Below are 18,228 nucleotides of genomic sequence, written 5' to 3'. Positions count from 1 at the left end.
ACTTCTTACACCTGTAAGAGAGTAATGCCAAACACAAACATCCTAAGGCATCTGGTGAATTCCTATAGGTATTCCGACTAACACTGTGTTTAATACTCCTGCTGAAAAATAAGTAATGGCTGACAAGGATTGTGAGATTTTAGTCATTTAAACAGCTCTTTTAGCAATTAATTCTACAACTGGCCTAATGAAAATAATAGGCATGTTTAAAAATACAGTCAATAGTCATGATCTTAAATCCCAAACTTTAGAGCTTTAGAAAACAATCAATGGAAAAAAGTGTAGAACAAATTTACTTGTTACTGAAATCAAGTTATCAGCTGTGAAAAACTTTTGGTATGTCATGGCTTTCTTATCATCTGTTCTCTAATAATGGGGATGTATGTCTAAACTCTCCTCACTACTCATCCTTACTTCCTACTAAGTTTATAAAAGTTTCTCAATAAATATTTTTAGCTTTGTGAAAGGTGATTTGATAACTATTCAGTTTAGTAGAATGAATTAGTAATATGTTAACTGTGCTCTAATAAGGGAAGGCAGGTGCTGAGTAGATATGTATGTTTCAATTGTATAACTATAGGTGACTTCTGCAACATTTTCAAAGAATGATTTACTGTCATTGTAGAGTTTGTCAACCTGCCATTTAGAACACAATCTCTCAGTAGATTGCCAGTTCTATCCCAATATGCAATTATTCTGATGCTTTAAAAACATTTTAAACACAATGTAAAACCATTTAACTAACTATCACACATTAACACAATACTTGTAGTTTATGGAAGTACATTTAATGCAAAATTATATACTGTGAATGTAAAGATATCAAGTACTATGAATACTTTCAAGTCTGTACTATGAGTATTTTCAAGTATGTACAATTTATTATTACTATGAGTATTTTCAAGACTCCTTGTTTTCAATTAAATGATTTAATTTAGTATTTCACATCTAAACCACAGAAACGACTTTAAATTGGTATATCCTATTGTGTATGTTATCTGCAGCATAATCCAGATTTTAAAAAGTCCAACTTTCAAAGTAGAAGTTATATAAACAGATAACATATTCTATCTTCAAACTATTGTTCTAAAAGCTAATTTTCCTTACTAAAAGATGTTGGTTTTCATGTAAATTGCTTATCAATTCCACGGGGTTTTAAATAGACCACACAAGCATAAAGCGGGAAGAGGGTCATGGCCATTTGAGCATCTTCAAAAGAAAAGCAGAACCCAAGAATTCACAATAGCAGTGGTCATGATTTTTTTTCCTTATTCATGCCTAACTGGACATGAGGATTATATCTGGAATAAAAGCTGTTAGTGGTTTGAAGGAAGCACCCTAAATAAAAATGGTCTAACTGGGTAAATAAGTAACATCAACTGTGAGGGTACATAAGGCACAGTGGCTTTCAACAAATCTAGCAAATCCAGTACAGAACTAAGAGTATCCTATAAAAAGATCAGATTTGCTAAAAATCCTATACAAAAAGTTACCAATATAAAAGCTTTTCTTTGCATTCAAAATACTGAAACAGCTGTACGTGGTTTGTAAATTTTAAGACTAAAATCTACTGTTGGCTTTCACTTGCAAAGTCATGCATTAACTGTTTTCATATCAAACTTTTTGATGCCTATAAAAAAGAGAAAAAAAATCTTACAGTAAATAAATGTACATTTAAAACCTAAGTAAATGTAAGAAACTTTAAATGGAATTAAGCAAAACGTATAAAAGCCCAAATAATCTAATACACATTTAAAGCATTATATAGCTACTTTAAAAAAAAAGCTGACTTGACTACATTAATCTTTTTTTTTTTTTTTGGTACGTGGGCCTCTCACTGACGTGGCCTCTCCCATTGTGGAGCACAGGCTCCGGACGTGCAGGCTCAGTAGCCATGGCCCATGGGCCCAGCCACCCCGTGGCATGTGGGATCCTCCTGGACCAGGGCACGAACCCACGTCTCCTGCATCGGCAGGCGGACCCCCAACCACTGCACCACCAGGGAAGCCCGATTATATTAATCTTAATTCATAAGATATTTCTTCACCCACCTGTAACATTTGATTTCCAGTACCATCCCTCAACCTGTAAGGTCTGATAACTCCATCTTCATTAAAGAACCTAGGGGGTCGCAGACTCTCCACTTCATCAGAAGTCTCTGTAGCTCTAGAGGGAAAACATATAACTTGATTTTAAAAATTACTCAAAAACTCCTAAGTATACTTTAAAATGAAACTGCTGAAAAAAGATCTTCTTTTGGATAAAATGAGACTATTACATCACTTCTCTTTTTTAAATTCTGTCTTTTGACACAAATAATAATAAGTTCTCTAGACAAATGTAGAACTGTAAAGAAGTATGATTATAGATTCTCTTGGATTTTCTTTGTAGACAATAATCAGAGAATCAGCATATGAGTACTGCTTTTTCTTTTCTGGTTTAAGACTTTTAATTTCTTTTGCTTTTCCTATTTCCTACTATATTGCATTATTAGCTCCTCCAGCACAATGCGAAATACATGAGGGGATTGTAAGCATCCTTCCCTCATTCTCAACTTTAAAGGTAAAGCTTCTGAGTTCTTCATGAAGTACAGGTATCAGCAACTTTTTTTTTTAAAGGCACTGTTTGTTTTAAGCCAAGGAAATTCATTTCTACTCTTAGTTTGCTAACTTTTTTTTTGTCATTGTTATTGAAAATCTTGAATGAACAATGAATTTTAAATACAGAATTTTCCCCTGGTCATTGCTGTGATCCTGTGGTTTATCTCCTTCAAACAATTAATGCTTTAAGTCACATTACATGGTTTTCTAATGTTCACATACCCTCACATTCCTTCTAAGGCTTGATATGTACTGTTTGAAACACATACACACATTGCTGAATTTGGTTAATATTTTATTTAACATTTTTTGACTGTATGGACCTACATGAGAAAGACTAATTTACTGTTCATTCATTCAACAAACATTCACATATTCAACAAATATTAAGAGCTTACCATGTAATGTATCCATATGTATAGACACATACATATGGATCAATCTCCAATTAAAAGCAGGAATCGGCAAAATGGATAAAAAAATGTGATCCAACTATATGCTGTCCAAAAGAGGCTCATTTTAGAGTCAAAGACACAGATAAGTTGAAAGTAAAAGGATGGAAAAAGATATACCATGTAAATAATAACCAAAAGAGAGCTGGAATGGCTATACTAAAATCAGAAAAAAATTAGACTTAAAAAAAATTCCTATTAGACACAAAGAAGGACATTTAATTTTTTAATGAATTTTTATTGGGGTAGAGTTGATTTACAATGTTGTTTTAGTTTCAGGTATACAGCAAAGTCAATCAGTTATACATATACATATATCCACTCTTTTTTAGATTCCTTTCCCATACAGGCCATTACAGAGTACTGAGTAGAGTTTCCTGTGCTATACATCAGGTCCTTATTATCATCTATTTTATATATAATAGTGTATATACATTAATCCAAATCTCCCAAATTATCCTTCCCCCACCTTGCCCCTTGGCAACCATAAGTTTGATTTCTACATCTATAACTCTATTTCTGTTTTGCAGCTAAGTTAATTTGTACCATTTTTTTAGATTCCACATATAAGCACTATCATATTTGTCTTTCTCTGACTTACTTCACTCAGTATGACAGTCTCTAGGTCCATCCATGTTGCTGCAAATGGCATTATTTCTTCTATGGCTAAGTGATATTCCTTTGTATATATGTACCACGTCTTCTTTATCCATTCATCTGTCGATGGACATTTAGATTGCTTCCAGGTCCTGGCTATTGTAAATAGTGCTGCAATGAACACTGGGGTGCATGTATCTTTTCAAATTATGGCTTTCTCCAGATGAATGCCCAGGAATGGGATTCCTGGATCATATGGTAGCTCTATTTTGTTTTTTTAAGGAACCTCCATACTGTTCTCCATAGTGGCTATACTAATTTACATTCCCACCAACAGTGTTGGAGGGTTCCCTTTTCTCCACAACCTCTCTGGCATTTACTGTTTGTAGACTTTTTTTTTTTTTGTGGTATGCAGGCCTCTCACTGTTGTGGCCTCTCCTGTTGTGGAGCACAGGCTCCGGACGTGCAGGCTCAGCGGCCATGGCTCACAGGCCCAGCCGCTCCACAGCATGTAGGATCTTCCTGGACTGGGGCACGAACCTGTGTCCCCTGCATCGGCAAGCAGACTCTCAACCACTGTGCCACCAGGGAAGCCCTGTTTGTAGACTTTTTGATGATGGCCATTCTGACCAGTGTGAGGTGATACCTCATTGTAGTTCTGATTTGCATTTCTCTAATAATTAGTGATGCTGTGAATCTTTTCATGTGTTTATTAGCCATCTGTATGTCTTCTTTGGAGAAATGGCTATTTAGGTCTTCTGCCCATTTTTTGATTGCGTTGTTTTTTGATACTGAGCTGCATGAGCTGTTTGTATATTTTGGAAATTAATCCCTTGTCGGTTGGTTCATTTGCAAATATTTTCTCCCATTCTGAGGGTTGTCTTTTTGTTTATTGTTTCTTTTGCTGTACAAAAGCTTTTAAGTTTAATTATTTTTGTTTTTATTTTAATTTTCATTACTCTAGGAGGTGGATCAGAAAAGATCTTGCTGAGATTTATGTCAAAGAGTGTTCTGCCTATGTTTTCCTCTAAGAGTTTTATAGTATCTGGCCTTACATTTAGGTCTTTAATCCATTTTGAGTTTACTTTTGTGTATGGTGTTAGGGAGTGTCCTAATTTCATTTGTTTACCTGTAGCTGTCTAGTTTTCCCAGCACCACTTATTGAAGAGACTGTCTTTTCTCCATTGTATATTCTTGCCTCCTTTTTCATAGATTGGGTGACCACAGGTGCATGGGTTTATCTCTGGACTTTCTATACTGTTCCATCGATCTATATTTCTGTTTTTGAGCCAGTACCATACCATTTTGATTACCGTAGCTTTGTAGTATAGACTGAACTCAGGGAGCCGGATTGCTCCAGCTCCTTTTTTCTTGCTCAGGATTGCTTTGGCTACTTGTGATCTTTTGTGTTCCCATACAAATTGTAAAATATTTTGTTCTAATTCTGGGAAAAATGCCATTAGTAATTTGATAGGGATTGCACTGAATCTGTAGATTGCCTTGGGTAGTACAGTCATTTTGACAATATTGATTCTTCCAGTCCAGGAACATGGTATATCTTTCCATCTGTTTGTGTCACCTTTGATTTCTTTCATCGGTGCCATGTAGTTTTCAGAGTACAGGTCGTTTGCCTCCTTAGGTAGGTTTATTTCTAGGTATTTTATTCTTTTTGATGCATTGGCAAATGGGATAGTTTCCTTGATTTCTCTTTCTGATCTTTCATTGTTAGTGTACAGGAATGCAAGAGATTTCTGTGTATTAACTTTGTATCCTGCAACTTTAACCAATTCACTGATGAGCTCTAGTAGTTTTCTGATAGCAGCTTTCGGATTTTCTATGTATAGAATCATGTCATCTGCAAACAGTGACAGTTTTACTTCTTCTTTTCCAATTTGATTTCTTTTTATTTCCTTTTCTTGTCTGATTGTCATGGTGAATTCCTTATGATTTATTGACTTTTGAGCTTCTCTGATGACTATGACTCAATTATATTTGTGAAACTAAAGTTACAGGTAGAAAAAACTGTACCCTTTTTTCCAAACTTAACTCTAAACTAAAACTGGAAACACCCCATTATGGGCATAGTATGAAATACTGACTTAAAAGGAGCAATTAATTTAATGACAATACTTATTCCAATAGAGCAGAAAGCCAGACAAAGTACAAAGGAAAAGGTCAGGGAGATATCTACCCACCAATTTTCTAAGTTAGGTTTCTAAGTTAAATTCATTAGTATGAATTTAATCAATTGTTTTATGTGTTACAAACTTCTAGAATAGAGGTAACAATAACACAACTATTAAATTGTAGTCTTATGCTAAATTTAATTTGGAGGAAAAGAGAACATGTTTAAAATTATTTGCACAAGTGAAGAGAAATAGAGGGAAAGGATATAATAGTTTCATAACAAAATGAGACCATAAAGGAAGGGGTGAACACAAGCTGAGTTTGAACCGGGAATATAAAATGCCATTCTTTATTTCTCAAAAAAGGAGACAGAATATTATATTTGCTAATTTCATAACTGATGTATAGCATTACATTATTGTAATGTATTGCAATCAAGGTAAGTGAAAAGCTTGACTTGCCAAACCTTCCCTGCCAAGGCTGCTGGGAATGAATGACAAATGAAGTAGAACTCTATGAAGCTGAAGTGATGCAATACCAACAATTTAAGACGTATCAAAAGCAATTAGGAAGATCATATGCAACTTGCCATTATTGCAGGGTTCATAATTAAGTGCCTCAAGCCAAAGAGATTTATCTCATTTCTCTTGGTTTAAGCATTTTACTCATATTTTACATCAAAGAGAATTTACCTTTTTATTCCCTGAAATGTACTGCTAGCCATGTCTATGATGCCTCCAGTTGGCCTTGTCACTGCTCCAACTAAACCTTTCCCAACACCTTTAAAGAAACCAGCCGCTCCTTCTTTTTGAGCTCCTGGAAAGAAAAAAGACAGAGATTTAGACAATTGGATTAGGAATGAAAATGGAATCAATTTATGAAAGCCTTGGTAATATGTATCACCCAAAGGAATCACTACACTTGCCTTTGATTGGTTTTGTAACAATTCCTGTTATGCCACTTACGAAACCCTAGAGGAAAAAGAAAAGCACAATTGAAAATTTACAATACTTTGACGTGATACCTTGAAGAACCAAGTCTGGCTTACAAAAGAAATGCAGGGATCTGCTTTCTAGATACCATAAGAATTAACATATTTCCTAAGTATTTTATTTAAACAATATTTCTGGAGGCTACTGACATATTTTTTATTATGTCACAACCCATTGCTTCACCAACATCCAAATAATATTTGAGTGAATGAAAGTTTTATGTCTATTTCCTTACTCACAGATCGTGGCTTTAAAAGATATTCCTAAAATGTTCACAACCATGGGAAATTTCTTACAGAAACTAATCCTTTTCCTCCACGAGTGATGCCTTCTCTAAAACCAGCTGGTTGCCTGTTCATGGCTTCTCTTCTCTTCTGTTGGTAGTCTTCATCCATAGTCATAGCTGCTACCCCTTTAGCCATAGCACTGGTGATTTTGGAGGCAGCACCAGCCAATCCACCTAGCAAAATTGTAATACCTTTAGTAAAACAAAACATATCATTACTTTCTAGCATAATCATTCTTGGTAGGCATTCTGTTTCTTACCAACAGCTCCACCAACTAGTGCTTTCAGTCCCAGTGCCATTCCTTCCACAAACTCTTCAGGACCCTGGATGGCTCCCTAAAGGGTCAAAAAAGAATAACAATAAAGTTATGCTTACTTTTAAAGGTAAATTTTTTTTTTGGTATATACAAGGAAAGCAGTAGTGAGAAAAAGAATAAAGGTGTCCCAGAGAAAGTGATATCAGAAGAAAACTTCACATTAACATAATTCTCAGATATTTCATGACATTCAAAGTACAAAGGATAAAATGTTAGAAGTTGATCCAAACTTAGAAAGGAATATGACTATTCACCAAAGTGTACAAAAGATGCTTACTCGGATTATATGTTATATTATGAGAAGGTAACCACAAACTACTCTATATAATTTTTTTAAAAAGAAATAAAAACACTTTAATTCTTAATATTTCTAATATTTTAGATTACAGTGTACAAAATAAATACTAGTTTTACTTTATTTTTCATTATCTTCTATGTTTAAAAGTGAAAGTAGGAGTTTTGAATGTTTTGACAGAAATTTTTAAGGGACAGAGAACAATCATAATTTTTGCCATTGATTATTAAGATTGTTTCACAGTGTCAGCTTGCATGGTTATTTTTACTGTCCCACACCACTGTGCACAGCAAGACTGTGTGTCCATGGGAATCTTCCTTCTACTATAGTACAAATTTTATCCACCTTTAATATTCCAACAGAACACTTAAAATTTGGTATTTCTTAGTAAAGTCTTAAGTTTAAATTCTGAAGGAAAAGGTAAATATTCCTCCCAAGACTTCTCAAAAACCTCTTACCATTGTTTGCTTCAAAATAATGTCCTTTTGTTGTGTTTCCAAAAATCCATTCACAACTACAACTCGTTAACAACTGGGGTGATTATTATTATCATTTTTAATTGAAGTATAGTTGATTTACAATGTTGTTTTAGTTACCGGTGTATAGCAAAGTGATTCAGTTATACATATATATACACAAGTGTGTGTATATGTATGTATATATATTTTTTTCATATTCTTTCCCATTATGGTTTATTACAGGATATTGAATATAGTTCCGTGTGCTATACAGTAGGGACCTTGTTGTTTATCTATTTTACATATGGTAATTTGTGTCTGCTAATGGGATGCACTATTTATTCAAAAGTATTAGTGTGATATATTGCACAACACAAGATTAACTATTTTACCTGGTAAGGCTCATAAAAAAATGCTTCTACACCTTCAGAAAATTCTCTAATCAAGCCAAAGGGATTTCCCAAAACATCAAGTCCAAGAACGAGTACATACATCTGCTTAATGGCCTAAAAATGAAATATAAACATTAGTCAAATCAGATTATCAGACTTAATATTTTTTTTCCTTCTATTCAGTACACACATCCAGTTTTTTTTCAGGTTAACACCCTCACCACCAATTTCAACCTAAACCATATCACCTTATTCATCAGTAGTCTTAGTTTTAAAAAGCAATTTGGTGTTAGAGTATGAGAAATAATATGACCTATTTACATGAAGTTTTAGAATATTCAAAATACTTTTACAACTATGTGTGACAGTTATTATTACTACCACCATTTTATAGACTAGAGAAACATACAGGTCAAATGATGCCCGGAGCCATGGTGGGTAAACAGCAAAACTGGGATCCAAACCCAGACCTCTTAAGTCATGCTCAGTGATCTGTCCACCACACAACAGCTATCTCAATGCTCTATAAATTATACCACAAAATACAGGAGTCTTCAGAGATGGACAAAAATCCAGTAAAATAATATATCTACCTGACTAAACAACTTAATTACACTAAAAATGCCCTGTGTTCATCAGTTACTTACTGATAGTTTCCCTTGACCTATTTTTTGAAGTAAGTGAGGTGAATTACTTAGCTAATTATTATTTAAAGATTTACATCTAGTCCACACTGATCCAGGAAAGATTTCTGTCAAAGGCTAAAAGTAGAAAGGCAAAAAACTGAAATGGTGGTTGGGCTCAACTTCTTTCTACAATCCTGAGGGAAAAAAACATGTTTTAAAATTTTGAAACGGCTATTCCCTTCCTGGCCAAATCATTATACCTCTATAGACACATATGGCTTCACCATTTTATCACTCTGTCCCTCTGTAAAATAACCTCAGACAAACCTGTTTTGAATAGTGTCTTATTACTTCAGACTGTAGTTCAGATGTTGTATGGAACTGATAGTTGAGTTCAAAAAATGCAAGCCTGAAAAAAAAAACACATAAAAATCTATAAATATATAGAGAAAAGGAGATTATGTTTTTAACATTAATGAATGGTTTTATTTTCTTTAGAATTTTTCTCCAAAAAAATTCCTTTTAGTACATTTTTCCCATACCAGTCAGAAAATCCACTCCTATATACATCTCTGTGTATTCTGGTCAAAGAACCCTCTTAAGAATCTGATAAAAGCTATGGATCTTATCTTCAGAAAAGCCATCAATATACACATATTTTCACAGAATTCAGGCAATTTAGAGACCCCTTGGGTCCCACTCCTGGACATGAACTATATTTCTCAATTCTGTCCTATCATGGCCCACACATGAAATGCCTGACACACTGAGATAAATGGAAGAGGCTGCTCAAGAATGGCCAGGGTTCAGCTGCTGCAGGTCCTGCCTGATCAGCTGACAGCTGAAGAATCACCATCAGTTTATTTATAACCTATTCAAAGCATATACCTGGAACCACTAATTGGGAAGTTCTGTGCTAAGGATAGGACAGCAGCAAGATTAGAAATCTCATCCTATTTCTGATGTCTTCAAACTTGTGTTTTTTAATTTGACTATTTCCTAACTTTTATCTAGATTTACAGTTATGTCTTATTAGACTCACTGATTCTTACTACTGTTCTTAATAATAGCTCTAGGTGCTATCTGCAAAGGTCATGCTCATCTAAAGTCTCCACTCAGACTCTCTGTCTCTTTGGTCAGATACTCTAATAGCTTACATTATGACTCAGATTAAATTCTTGACTGTAACATTTAAACTGATCCCTTCATTTCTGCTATCATGGCATTCATTTTCTTCTAGTCACATATGCTTTGAAGAGTCTTGATCCCATAGGCCTTAAAGCAACATCTTTTAAGCACCACACATCACACCTTTGGGTATACACAGCTTCTTAGGAATCCTTCCCTAGGCCAAAAAGGCCTTATATAATCCACAAACTTGCATGACCTCTGTTCCTCTTTCTTAAGGAAATTATGTAATAATTATTCTGTTATTTAATAGTTAAGGGTTACCAGGCAATATGTTACTTAAATTATATTCCATTTAACAGCAAAAAACCATATTCAACTTATGATCTGCAATGTACTTTACATACTTTTTCACTTATAAAATTTTAATGTAAATATAAAATGGACTTTTCATCAATTTATACATTTGAATATTAAACATACTTAAAAACTACATCTTGTACATCTGTAAGAGTGGCACCAATACTCTTCAGCAAAAGATTTAAAGAATGAACTGCCACCAGTCCTTCAGGTTGTTCTGAATCTTTAGCTTCTTCGCCACCTGAACTCAGTGAAACACTTAAATGCAACTAAAGAGATAAAGAGATAAATATTTAAAGCACTTTCTTCATAATGACAGTTTTAACTCTTAAAATTCAATATCATCTTAAATTCACTATACCATAAATAAGATTTCAAAGTTACCTAGATTATATCAAAATTAATAACTGGAATGTTAAAAAAGAATTTAAAATGTAAACAGCCCTTTAAAAAATTTAAATTCAACCATGTAATGTATGATATTCAGTTCAATCCAATTCTTTTGGTAAACTAGGAAAATATTAATCTTCATATATTTTTTAATAACATTAACAATCTAGAAGTTGAAATTGTTGAAAATTAACTCAAATATCTCCAAAAGTGAACGTTTCAACTATTAGAATTAAGTTAGCATGGTAAAGCTAGTTAAAAAGCACTTCTGTATTATATGTATTATATATAGTATAAGTAGTTATACAGTAATTTTCTTCAAGTATTATGTAAGCTAACTCATAGAAATTTTATGTTAAGAACTTACTTTTAGCTCTATTCACTCTTCAATTTTTAAATCAAGTTTACTTTATAAATTAATTTCAAACTTATACTAATATCACACACAAAAGTTTGAAAATTGTCACTCAACACCTTAATAGATAGCAAGTTAACATAATGTTAGGTCAAGATGTAAACATATAAACACATACTGTAGGTGGCTCCACTATTATTTCCACATGATAAAAAATTATTATAAGAATAAATAAAATTTAAAAGTATCATTCCTTTGTTATTTACTTATATTTATAATTGTGAAGTTATAGAATTTATATACTATTAAAGAATATAATTTAAATGCTGTATTCCCCCAAACAGATCAAATCAATCTGCTATTACCTAGATTATCAAGGACAATAAAAATGACTTATTTTTCCCCTACCTTGATAGGAGATATATGAAAGTATTCATAGAGACTGACTTGTGATGAATCTCCTAATGAAACTATTTTATATTCTTCTTGGAAAGCTTCTGTATCTTTATGAAAAAGCTCAACCTATAAAGGAATATAAAATATTAAAAATGTCAGGGATATTTCTGTATAAGTATTAAGCTAATAGCTCACACGCTGCAGAATACTTCCCCATAATATCCAGATTCAACATTGCTCATGATTGGGAACCTACTGCCTTAGAAGGGAAACTAACATCTCTACTGTTAGGAAGGTCACTCACAAACGATAAGCATATCTTCTATGTTTCCATCCAATACATTAAAAGACACTAACGTTTTCTTCACGTGACCATAGGTTTTATTCCAAAAGGCCACTAATCCAATCCATCAACACTTTCTTAGGAATAATACAATCATAATGTACTTGCAGCTTTTTGATAAATGCATTACTGACATCTACAGAGGTCACTAATATAATCAAAAAAGGGAAGGCACTGAAAGTAATTTTTCATGAAGTGATTAGTGCTTTCATTCTTGATAATCAACACTATTTCTTTTGCAAATGCTCAGAAATCTAGTACTTCTGTGTGTTGAGAAACGGCCCAACACTCACATTTTAACTGATTCACATTAAAACTTCAAAATGATAACCTTATTAAAAGTATATTTAGAAATTCACTTCTGGGCTAACGGTGTAAGGAGCTCTTTAGCTCTCCAGTGAAACTGGTAAAATTTATTTAAAAAAACAAACTTTTAAGGCCTCTATGAATGGTCCTAAGGGTATAACCAAATAAAACATCTATTCAAGAAAATCTATAAAAATGTGGTAGGCAAAGTGAGTCTGTGGTATTTGAAAAAGGACCATTCTCTCAGTTCCCCCTCCCGACTCAGTAAGCCAGAACTCCAATCTAGACTGGTGCACCCAAGAACTCAGAGTTCCCTCTCTGCCCCACCTCCAACTGGAAGATTTTCATCTTGGGAGGAACAGAGGTCAGCACTTCTCATCCTGCCCCCAGCTTCTAGCTGCTGAGCCTAAACTACAGGGGAAGGATCTTCCCTCTTCTGCCCAGCCTCCACTCAGAGAACAAAGGCTCTACTTGGGTGTGACACCACTGAGAATACTGAGGTCTGATCACCCTTGGCCCACCTCTTGAACTCCAAAGCTCTAGTCCAGAGATATTGCCTGGGGGTGGGGTGGGTGTGTGTGTGGGAGTAGACTTTAAAACAGATAGTTCCTAATCTCTTCCCAAAGAAACTGACTTCATTTACAACAAAATGTAAAGTTCAGGCCTAAGAGTGCTCTAGGAAACAGTGAATGTTGTGGTGAAAGGCAACTGGGAAGAAAATCCTTGATTCAGTGAAGATACAGGCTAAACTGTAGGCCTGTTAAGTTTTTGTGAAAGAACTGGGGAAAGAGATGGGGTTGGAACAAATATCACACACTTATCTTCAGATCACTTCCTTCAAAGGAGGCCAAATTTGACTGGATTAGTCTGTAGAGCAATTTGTGCCCTAAGGCATTACTGAAAAAAACCAGAGCAATCACCCAGCAATTAGCGGTTGTGATCATGGAAAGAAATGCAGAGCCCTGTAAAAACCACTTTTATTCCAGGGTAACTGCGGGTGTCCCAAATCTTCACCTCCCTGAGGAGCGACATCAAAGGCTTAACAATGCAGGGAAAGGTAAGGGTGGGGGTGGGGTAGACTTCAATAAAATAATCCAGCCAGTCACTGAACTAATAAATAAACCAATAACAATAATAAGCCTTGGAGAAAGGGGGACAAGAACCCAGCACTGTTTCAGTATACAGTTGACCCTCTGTATCCACAAGGTTCCACATCCATGGATTCAACCAACTGTAGAATGAAAATATAAAAGAAAAAAAAAATCCATAAAGTTCCAAAAACCAAAACTTCCATTTGCCACACCCTGGCAACTACTGACATAGCATTTACATTGTACTAGGTATTGTAAGTAATCTAAAGATGGTTTAAAGTACATGGAAGATGTGTGTAGGTATATGCAAGGACATCTTACCTTTTATTTGCCTTATCCTTTTTCTCATCAAATATCCTGGCATATCCAAATTTCTAAATTATTAATCAATACAAAAATAACCCAGAAAAATAAAATAGGAAAAAAGTGATGTAAACATGACTGATTATCCTCTTCCCCTTACTACTGGCCTAAAACCTTTCCGCCTATTTGCTAAGTCGTCTTAAAAAGGTTATTTGTCTTGCTTCCAACTTCTATAATCTGAAAATGTGATATCTGCCAATGTAGAACCACGGCAGCATAATAAAAAATTTTTAATTTTTAAAACCATTTTAATACATTTAAGAATGTATAACGTTATAATTTTTTTAAGTCCTCCTCTTTCCCTAATTCTTCCCATCATATTATTATAAGTCTTACCTCTGTTTTTTCAGTTACTTCAGCTGCTGCCATAAGTTCTGATATAGCATAGACAAACCCAAGATCCAACCTGAGATCCATTTCTTGGATCAACACTTTGAAATACCTATAATACAAGGTAAAAAAACATTTTAAAATCATTGATTAACTGCATTAACAAAATTATATAGGAAAAAATATTAGATAAATATTAAAACATTGAAACTTAGGACTTTTTAGGTGAATGAATTAAAAAATGTCACAGCAACACTTCATAATGGCAACAAACTGATAATATGAAAATGCCTACAAAGAGGAAATCGGTAAGTAAACTGTGGTATATAGTCACACAAGAGAATACTACATACTAGTGATAATAAATAAACTCTAGCTACATACAACAAAATAAATTTTAGTAAAAATCTGAATGAAAAAAGAAAGTCCCAAGAATATATTTACAGTTAAAAAACTTTTTTTTAATTAGGAAAAATTTTGGCAAAGTAAGAAGCATAATGCTTAGGTACATATAAACAATAAAACAGTATTTTAAAAAGGGAATAAAAATAGTATTTATCTTGGTGATAGGGTGGAGGAAACAAGAAATATGGTAGTGATACATAGATGGATGTTTCTGTCAGTGTTGTATTTTTTGAACTGGGTGGTGACTGAATTGAAAATATTATTTTCTTGTTTCTAAAACAGTATGCAGTAATTATAGACAACTTAATAGAGAAAACAAATAAAAAATAACAAAATACACACAATTCAGAAATGACTATTGTTAATACCTAGGTATAATTCATTTGGAGCTTTCTGACTCTCCAAGATTATGAAATAATTGATTTTTCCTATGACCTTTATAATTTAATATCTTACACTTAAATCTTTGACTCATCTGAAATTTATTTATTTAAGAGTACAATTAACTCATATTTAAATTAAAAGATTAAATGAACACACAATAAATGTATTAAGACACTTACTTAATACGTGATATCTGCGAATGTCCTGCAGATCTCATGACAATACTGACATCTGTAAAGGGCTTTGGTGCTGTAAAGATTAATAAATATGATTAATGATGCTTTAAACAAAAGATAAGCATTTTCTTGCAATTTAATACACATCACAGTGGACAACTAAATTATTTACTAAATCAAGAGTATCAATTAAAATTACTGATATCTGTAAGATCTATCACAACCTTAATTTCAGACTACAGGATTGTTTTTTTTAATTATCTGTATTCACTCTAAGGTTAACTGATCCTTTAAATTAGTGATTTTAAACCAGAAGTATGCGTTAGAATCATTAGGAAGTCTTTGTGAAAACAGATTCAGGGTCTTATCTTTTTATTCAAAGGTTCTAGTGGCTTTTTTTTTTTTTAATTTTTATTATTTTTTTTGCGGTACAAGGGCCTCTCACTGTTGTGGCCTCTCTCGTTGCGGAGCACAGGCTCTGGACACACAGACTAAGCGGCCATGGCTCACGGGCCTAGCCGCTCCGCAGCATGTGGGATCTTCCCGGACCGGGGCACGAACCCGTGTCCCCTGCATCGGCAGGCGGACTCTCAACCACTGCGCCACCAGGGAAGCCCTCTAGTGGCTTTTAAATTAGGGGGTTTCAAATTAGTAACCTTTTTAAAAAATTAATATCTCTAAACACTATATATGTATTTCTAAATAATCTTTTCTTCAGTATCCACTCAGTTTTATTGAAGTTAGTTGAGTACTTCCTGGTCTTTTTTCAAGCTGTTTAATTTTCCAATGATCCTATAGACACTAAACTTGAGAATGGTTTCACTTCATATTTTTATAGTAAAAGAAACCAAAGAGCTAATACAACCATTTTTATGGCAATGTAAAAATACAAACAAACCTGAATCCATGGTGACCGACTTAGGAGGTTTAATGGGGTAAAACACAAATGGAAATATAGCACCATGTATCTGGTTTTGGATCTAAGAAAACAAACAACAGGTCAGTATATTAATACGTTAATTATAGAACCTGACTAGAATAACAAAATTTAAGAAGTAGAAAGAATCAAAAACTCTAGTCCAACAATGAAACTTAAGTAGTAGACAAAACAGACTATGCGAATACATTTATTGCCATATTTCTTTAGAATATAATTTGACTATCTTTTCAAACTCACCTGTATTCTGTAAATTTGAATTCTAAATGATGATTGATGTGCAGATGTGCTATATTCTACTTTTAACGCTGGAAGGTAATTTCTTCTTATAGCTATTACATGTGGCTGCAGAATTTTCATGTTAGTACCACTAGGTGTGAAGCAAACCTGAAAAATATGCCCCCCCACACACAAACATGGAATTTCTCTTTATTTATTAATTGATTAAAATTAGAAATCTGTATCAAAAAACTTTAAAGATAATATTAAATACTAGGCTAAATATTTGATGAGATTTTGACTGAGATCTATACCCCATATCCATACAATTCACAAAAATATTCATATAATCCTTATAACTTGGTTTTATCACTTTTTATATAACTTTACTAAAATTTATCAAAAAATAAAGCGATAAAAGAAAAAGCAGTTTTAAAAATAAAACAAAACAACTTATTGCCTTCTTGTTAACCAGGGAGTAGATCGTTAGCAGCTTAAGAAAGTCTGAATACTGATACAGAGAACTATCCCTTTAAAATATTCTATATAAAGTATGTATAATAGGATTCATTGTTTTGTAAGCAAACTAGTCTCTCCTTAAAAACTAACTTGTGATTCATCTAATTACAACAGATAAAAATTAAAACTTCATATCAGTACTTAAAAATATTACCGGAATGTTAGTGTCCAACTCAATAACCTTATCTTCCGATGGTGAAGATTCAGTATATTCCTTAAATTCTTTCTCTAACTTCTCAGTGTGCTTTACACTCATTGGCTTCCATCTTGCCTTCTTCTTGGGTTTTGTCTCCCAAACCACATCAGAACTTATATATGAAAGCAAAAATCATGATACTAATTTATAAACATTTTCATTTTAACTAGTTTATTACATGAATTACCATTACTGAAAAACCTTCAGTAAATTTTTGCAATATCCCTAGTTGTAAGCAAGCACATTACAAGTTTAAAAACATGAATTCATTCAACCAGTACTTATTAAACTCCTATTTAGGCACTATTCTAGGTGGCAGGGAGATTATCAGTGAACATCTCTGCCATTTTGGAGCTTTCTTTTACCTGAGGAGTGATAGACAATAAATAGTAAATTAGCATATTGTAATATATTAGGAGGTGAAAATGCTTTTGAAAGAAGAAAAAAGTAGACAGGGTAAGTTGGATGTGGAGTACTGGGATATGCAAAGTGGCAGGGGTTGCAGCATCAGAAGAGTGGCCACCAGAGATGTCATTAAGAAGGCGAGATTTCAACAGTCTTAAAGAAGATGAGGGAGTTATCCAGCACAGAAGAGAAGAACAACATTTCAGGTAGAGAGACAAGCTAGAGCAAAGACTCCAAGCAGAGCATGCCTGTAGTCGTCCAGGTAGAAGAAAAAGGAGGCTGGCATGCCTGGAACACATTAAGAGTAGAAGATGAAGTAAGACAGATAATGAGAGGCAAAATAACGTAAAGCTTTGAGGATACTGTAAAGACTCTGAGTTTTATTCTGAGATGAGGACCCACTGAAACATTATGAGAAGATAATCAGCCACATAGTCTGACTTAAGGTTTAAGAATGTACTGTGTGTTGGAATGGGAAGAAAGAAAAAAAAGGGATGAAGACTAGAACAGTAAAACTTGTTAGGAATGTAATGTAGTAAGCCAGGAGAAAAACGGTGATGGCTCTGCCTACGGTGGTCTAAGAGTGAGGCAGTACAAAGTGGTCAGATTCTACGTGTGTTTTGAAGCTAGATCCAAAACACTACTTTTAGATGGATTAGATGTGGGGTGTAAGATAAAGAGAGGAATCAAAGATGATTCCAAAGTTTTTGGCCTGAGCAGCTGGAAGAATGTAGTTGTCATTAACTCCAGTGGGAAAGCAGGTTTTGGTAGGAGATCAGGAGT

The 18,228-nt window shown here is 33.8% G+C and overlaps 1 protein-coding gene across 3 annotated transcripts in view; it reads right to left on the bottom strand.

The window, feature by feature from the left end:
- The window catches only part of VPS13A (vacuolar protein sorting 13 homolog A), a 257,157-nt gene that overhangs the window by 28,298 nt on the left and 210,631 nt on the right, over positions 1 to 18,228 (bottom strand). For all 3 annotated transcript variants that reach the window (XM_060102349.1, XM_060102347.1, XM_060102348.1), the window contains 14 exons: positions 16,999 to 17,152; positions 16,347 to 16,493; positions 16,068 to 16,149; positions 15,173 to 15,242; positions 14,211 to 14,316; positions 11,784 to 11,897; positions 10,754 to 10,899; positions 9,470 to 9,551; positions 8,517 to 8,630; positions 7,315 to 7,390; positions 7,065 to 7,228; positions 6,702 to 6,747; positions 6,469 to 6,592; positions 2,052 to 2,166 (listed from right to left, as the gene is read on the bottom strand). In XM_060102349.1, the coding sequence (XP_059958332.1) occupies positions 2,052 to 2,166; positions 6,469 to 6,592; positions 6,702 to 6,747; positions 7,065 to 7,228; positions 7,315 to 7,390; positions 8,517 to 8,630; positions 9,470 to 9,551; positions 10,754 to 10,899; positions 11,784 to 11,897; positions 14,211 to 14,316; positions 15,173 to 15,242; positions 16,068 to 16,149; positions 16,347 to 16,493; positions 16,999 to 17,152 (1,540 nt within the window). The remainder of the gene's footprint in view (positions 1 to 2,051; positions 2,167 to 6,468; positions 6,593 to 6,701; positions 6,748 to 7,064; positions 7,229 to 7,314; positions 7,391 to 8,516; positions 8,631 to 9,469; positions 9,552 to 10,753; positions 10,900 to 11,783; positions 11,898 to 14,210; positions 14,317 to 15,172; positions 15,243 to 16,067; positions 16,150 to 16,346; positions 16,494 to 16,998; positions 17,153 to 18,228) is intronic.

The sequence above is a fragment of the Mesoplodon densirostris genome, chromosome 6, assembly GCF_025265405.1.
Source record: "Mesoplodon densirostris isolate mMesDen1 chromosome 6, mMesDen1 primary haplotype, whole genome shotgun sequence".
NCBI classification, from domain to species: Eukaryota; Metazoa; Chordata; class Mammalia; order Artiodactyla; family Ziphiidae; genus Mesoplodon; species Mesoplodon densirostris.
Note: the sequence above shows the minus strand (reverse complement) of the source record. Positions and strands in the feature narration are given on the sequence as shown.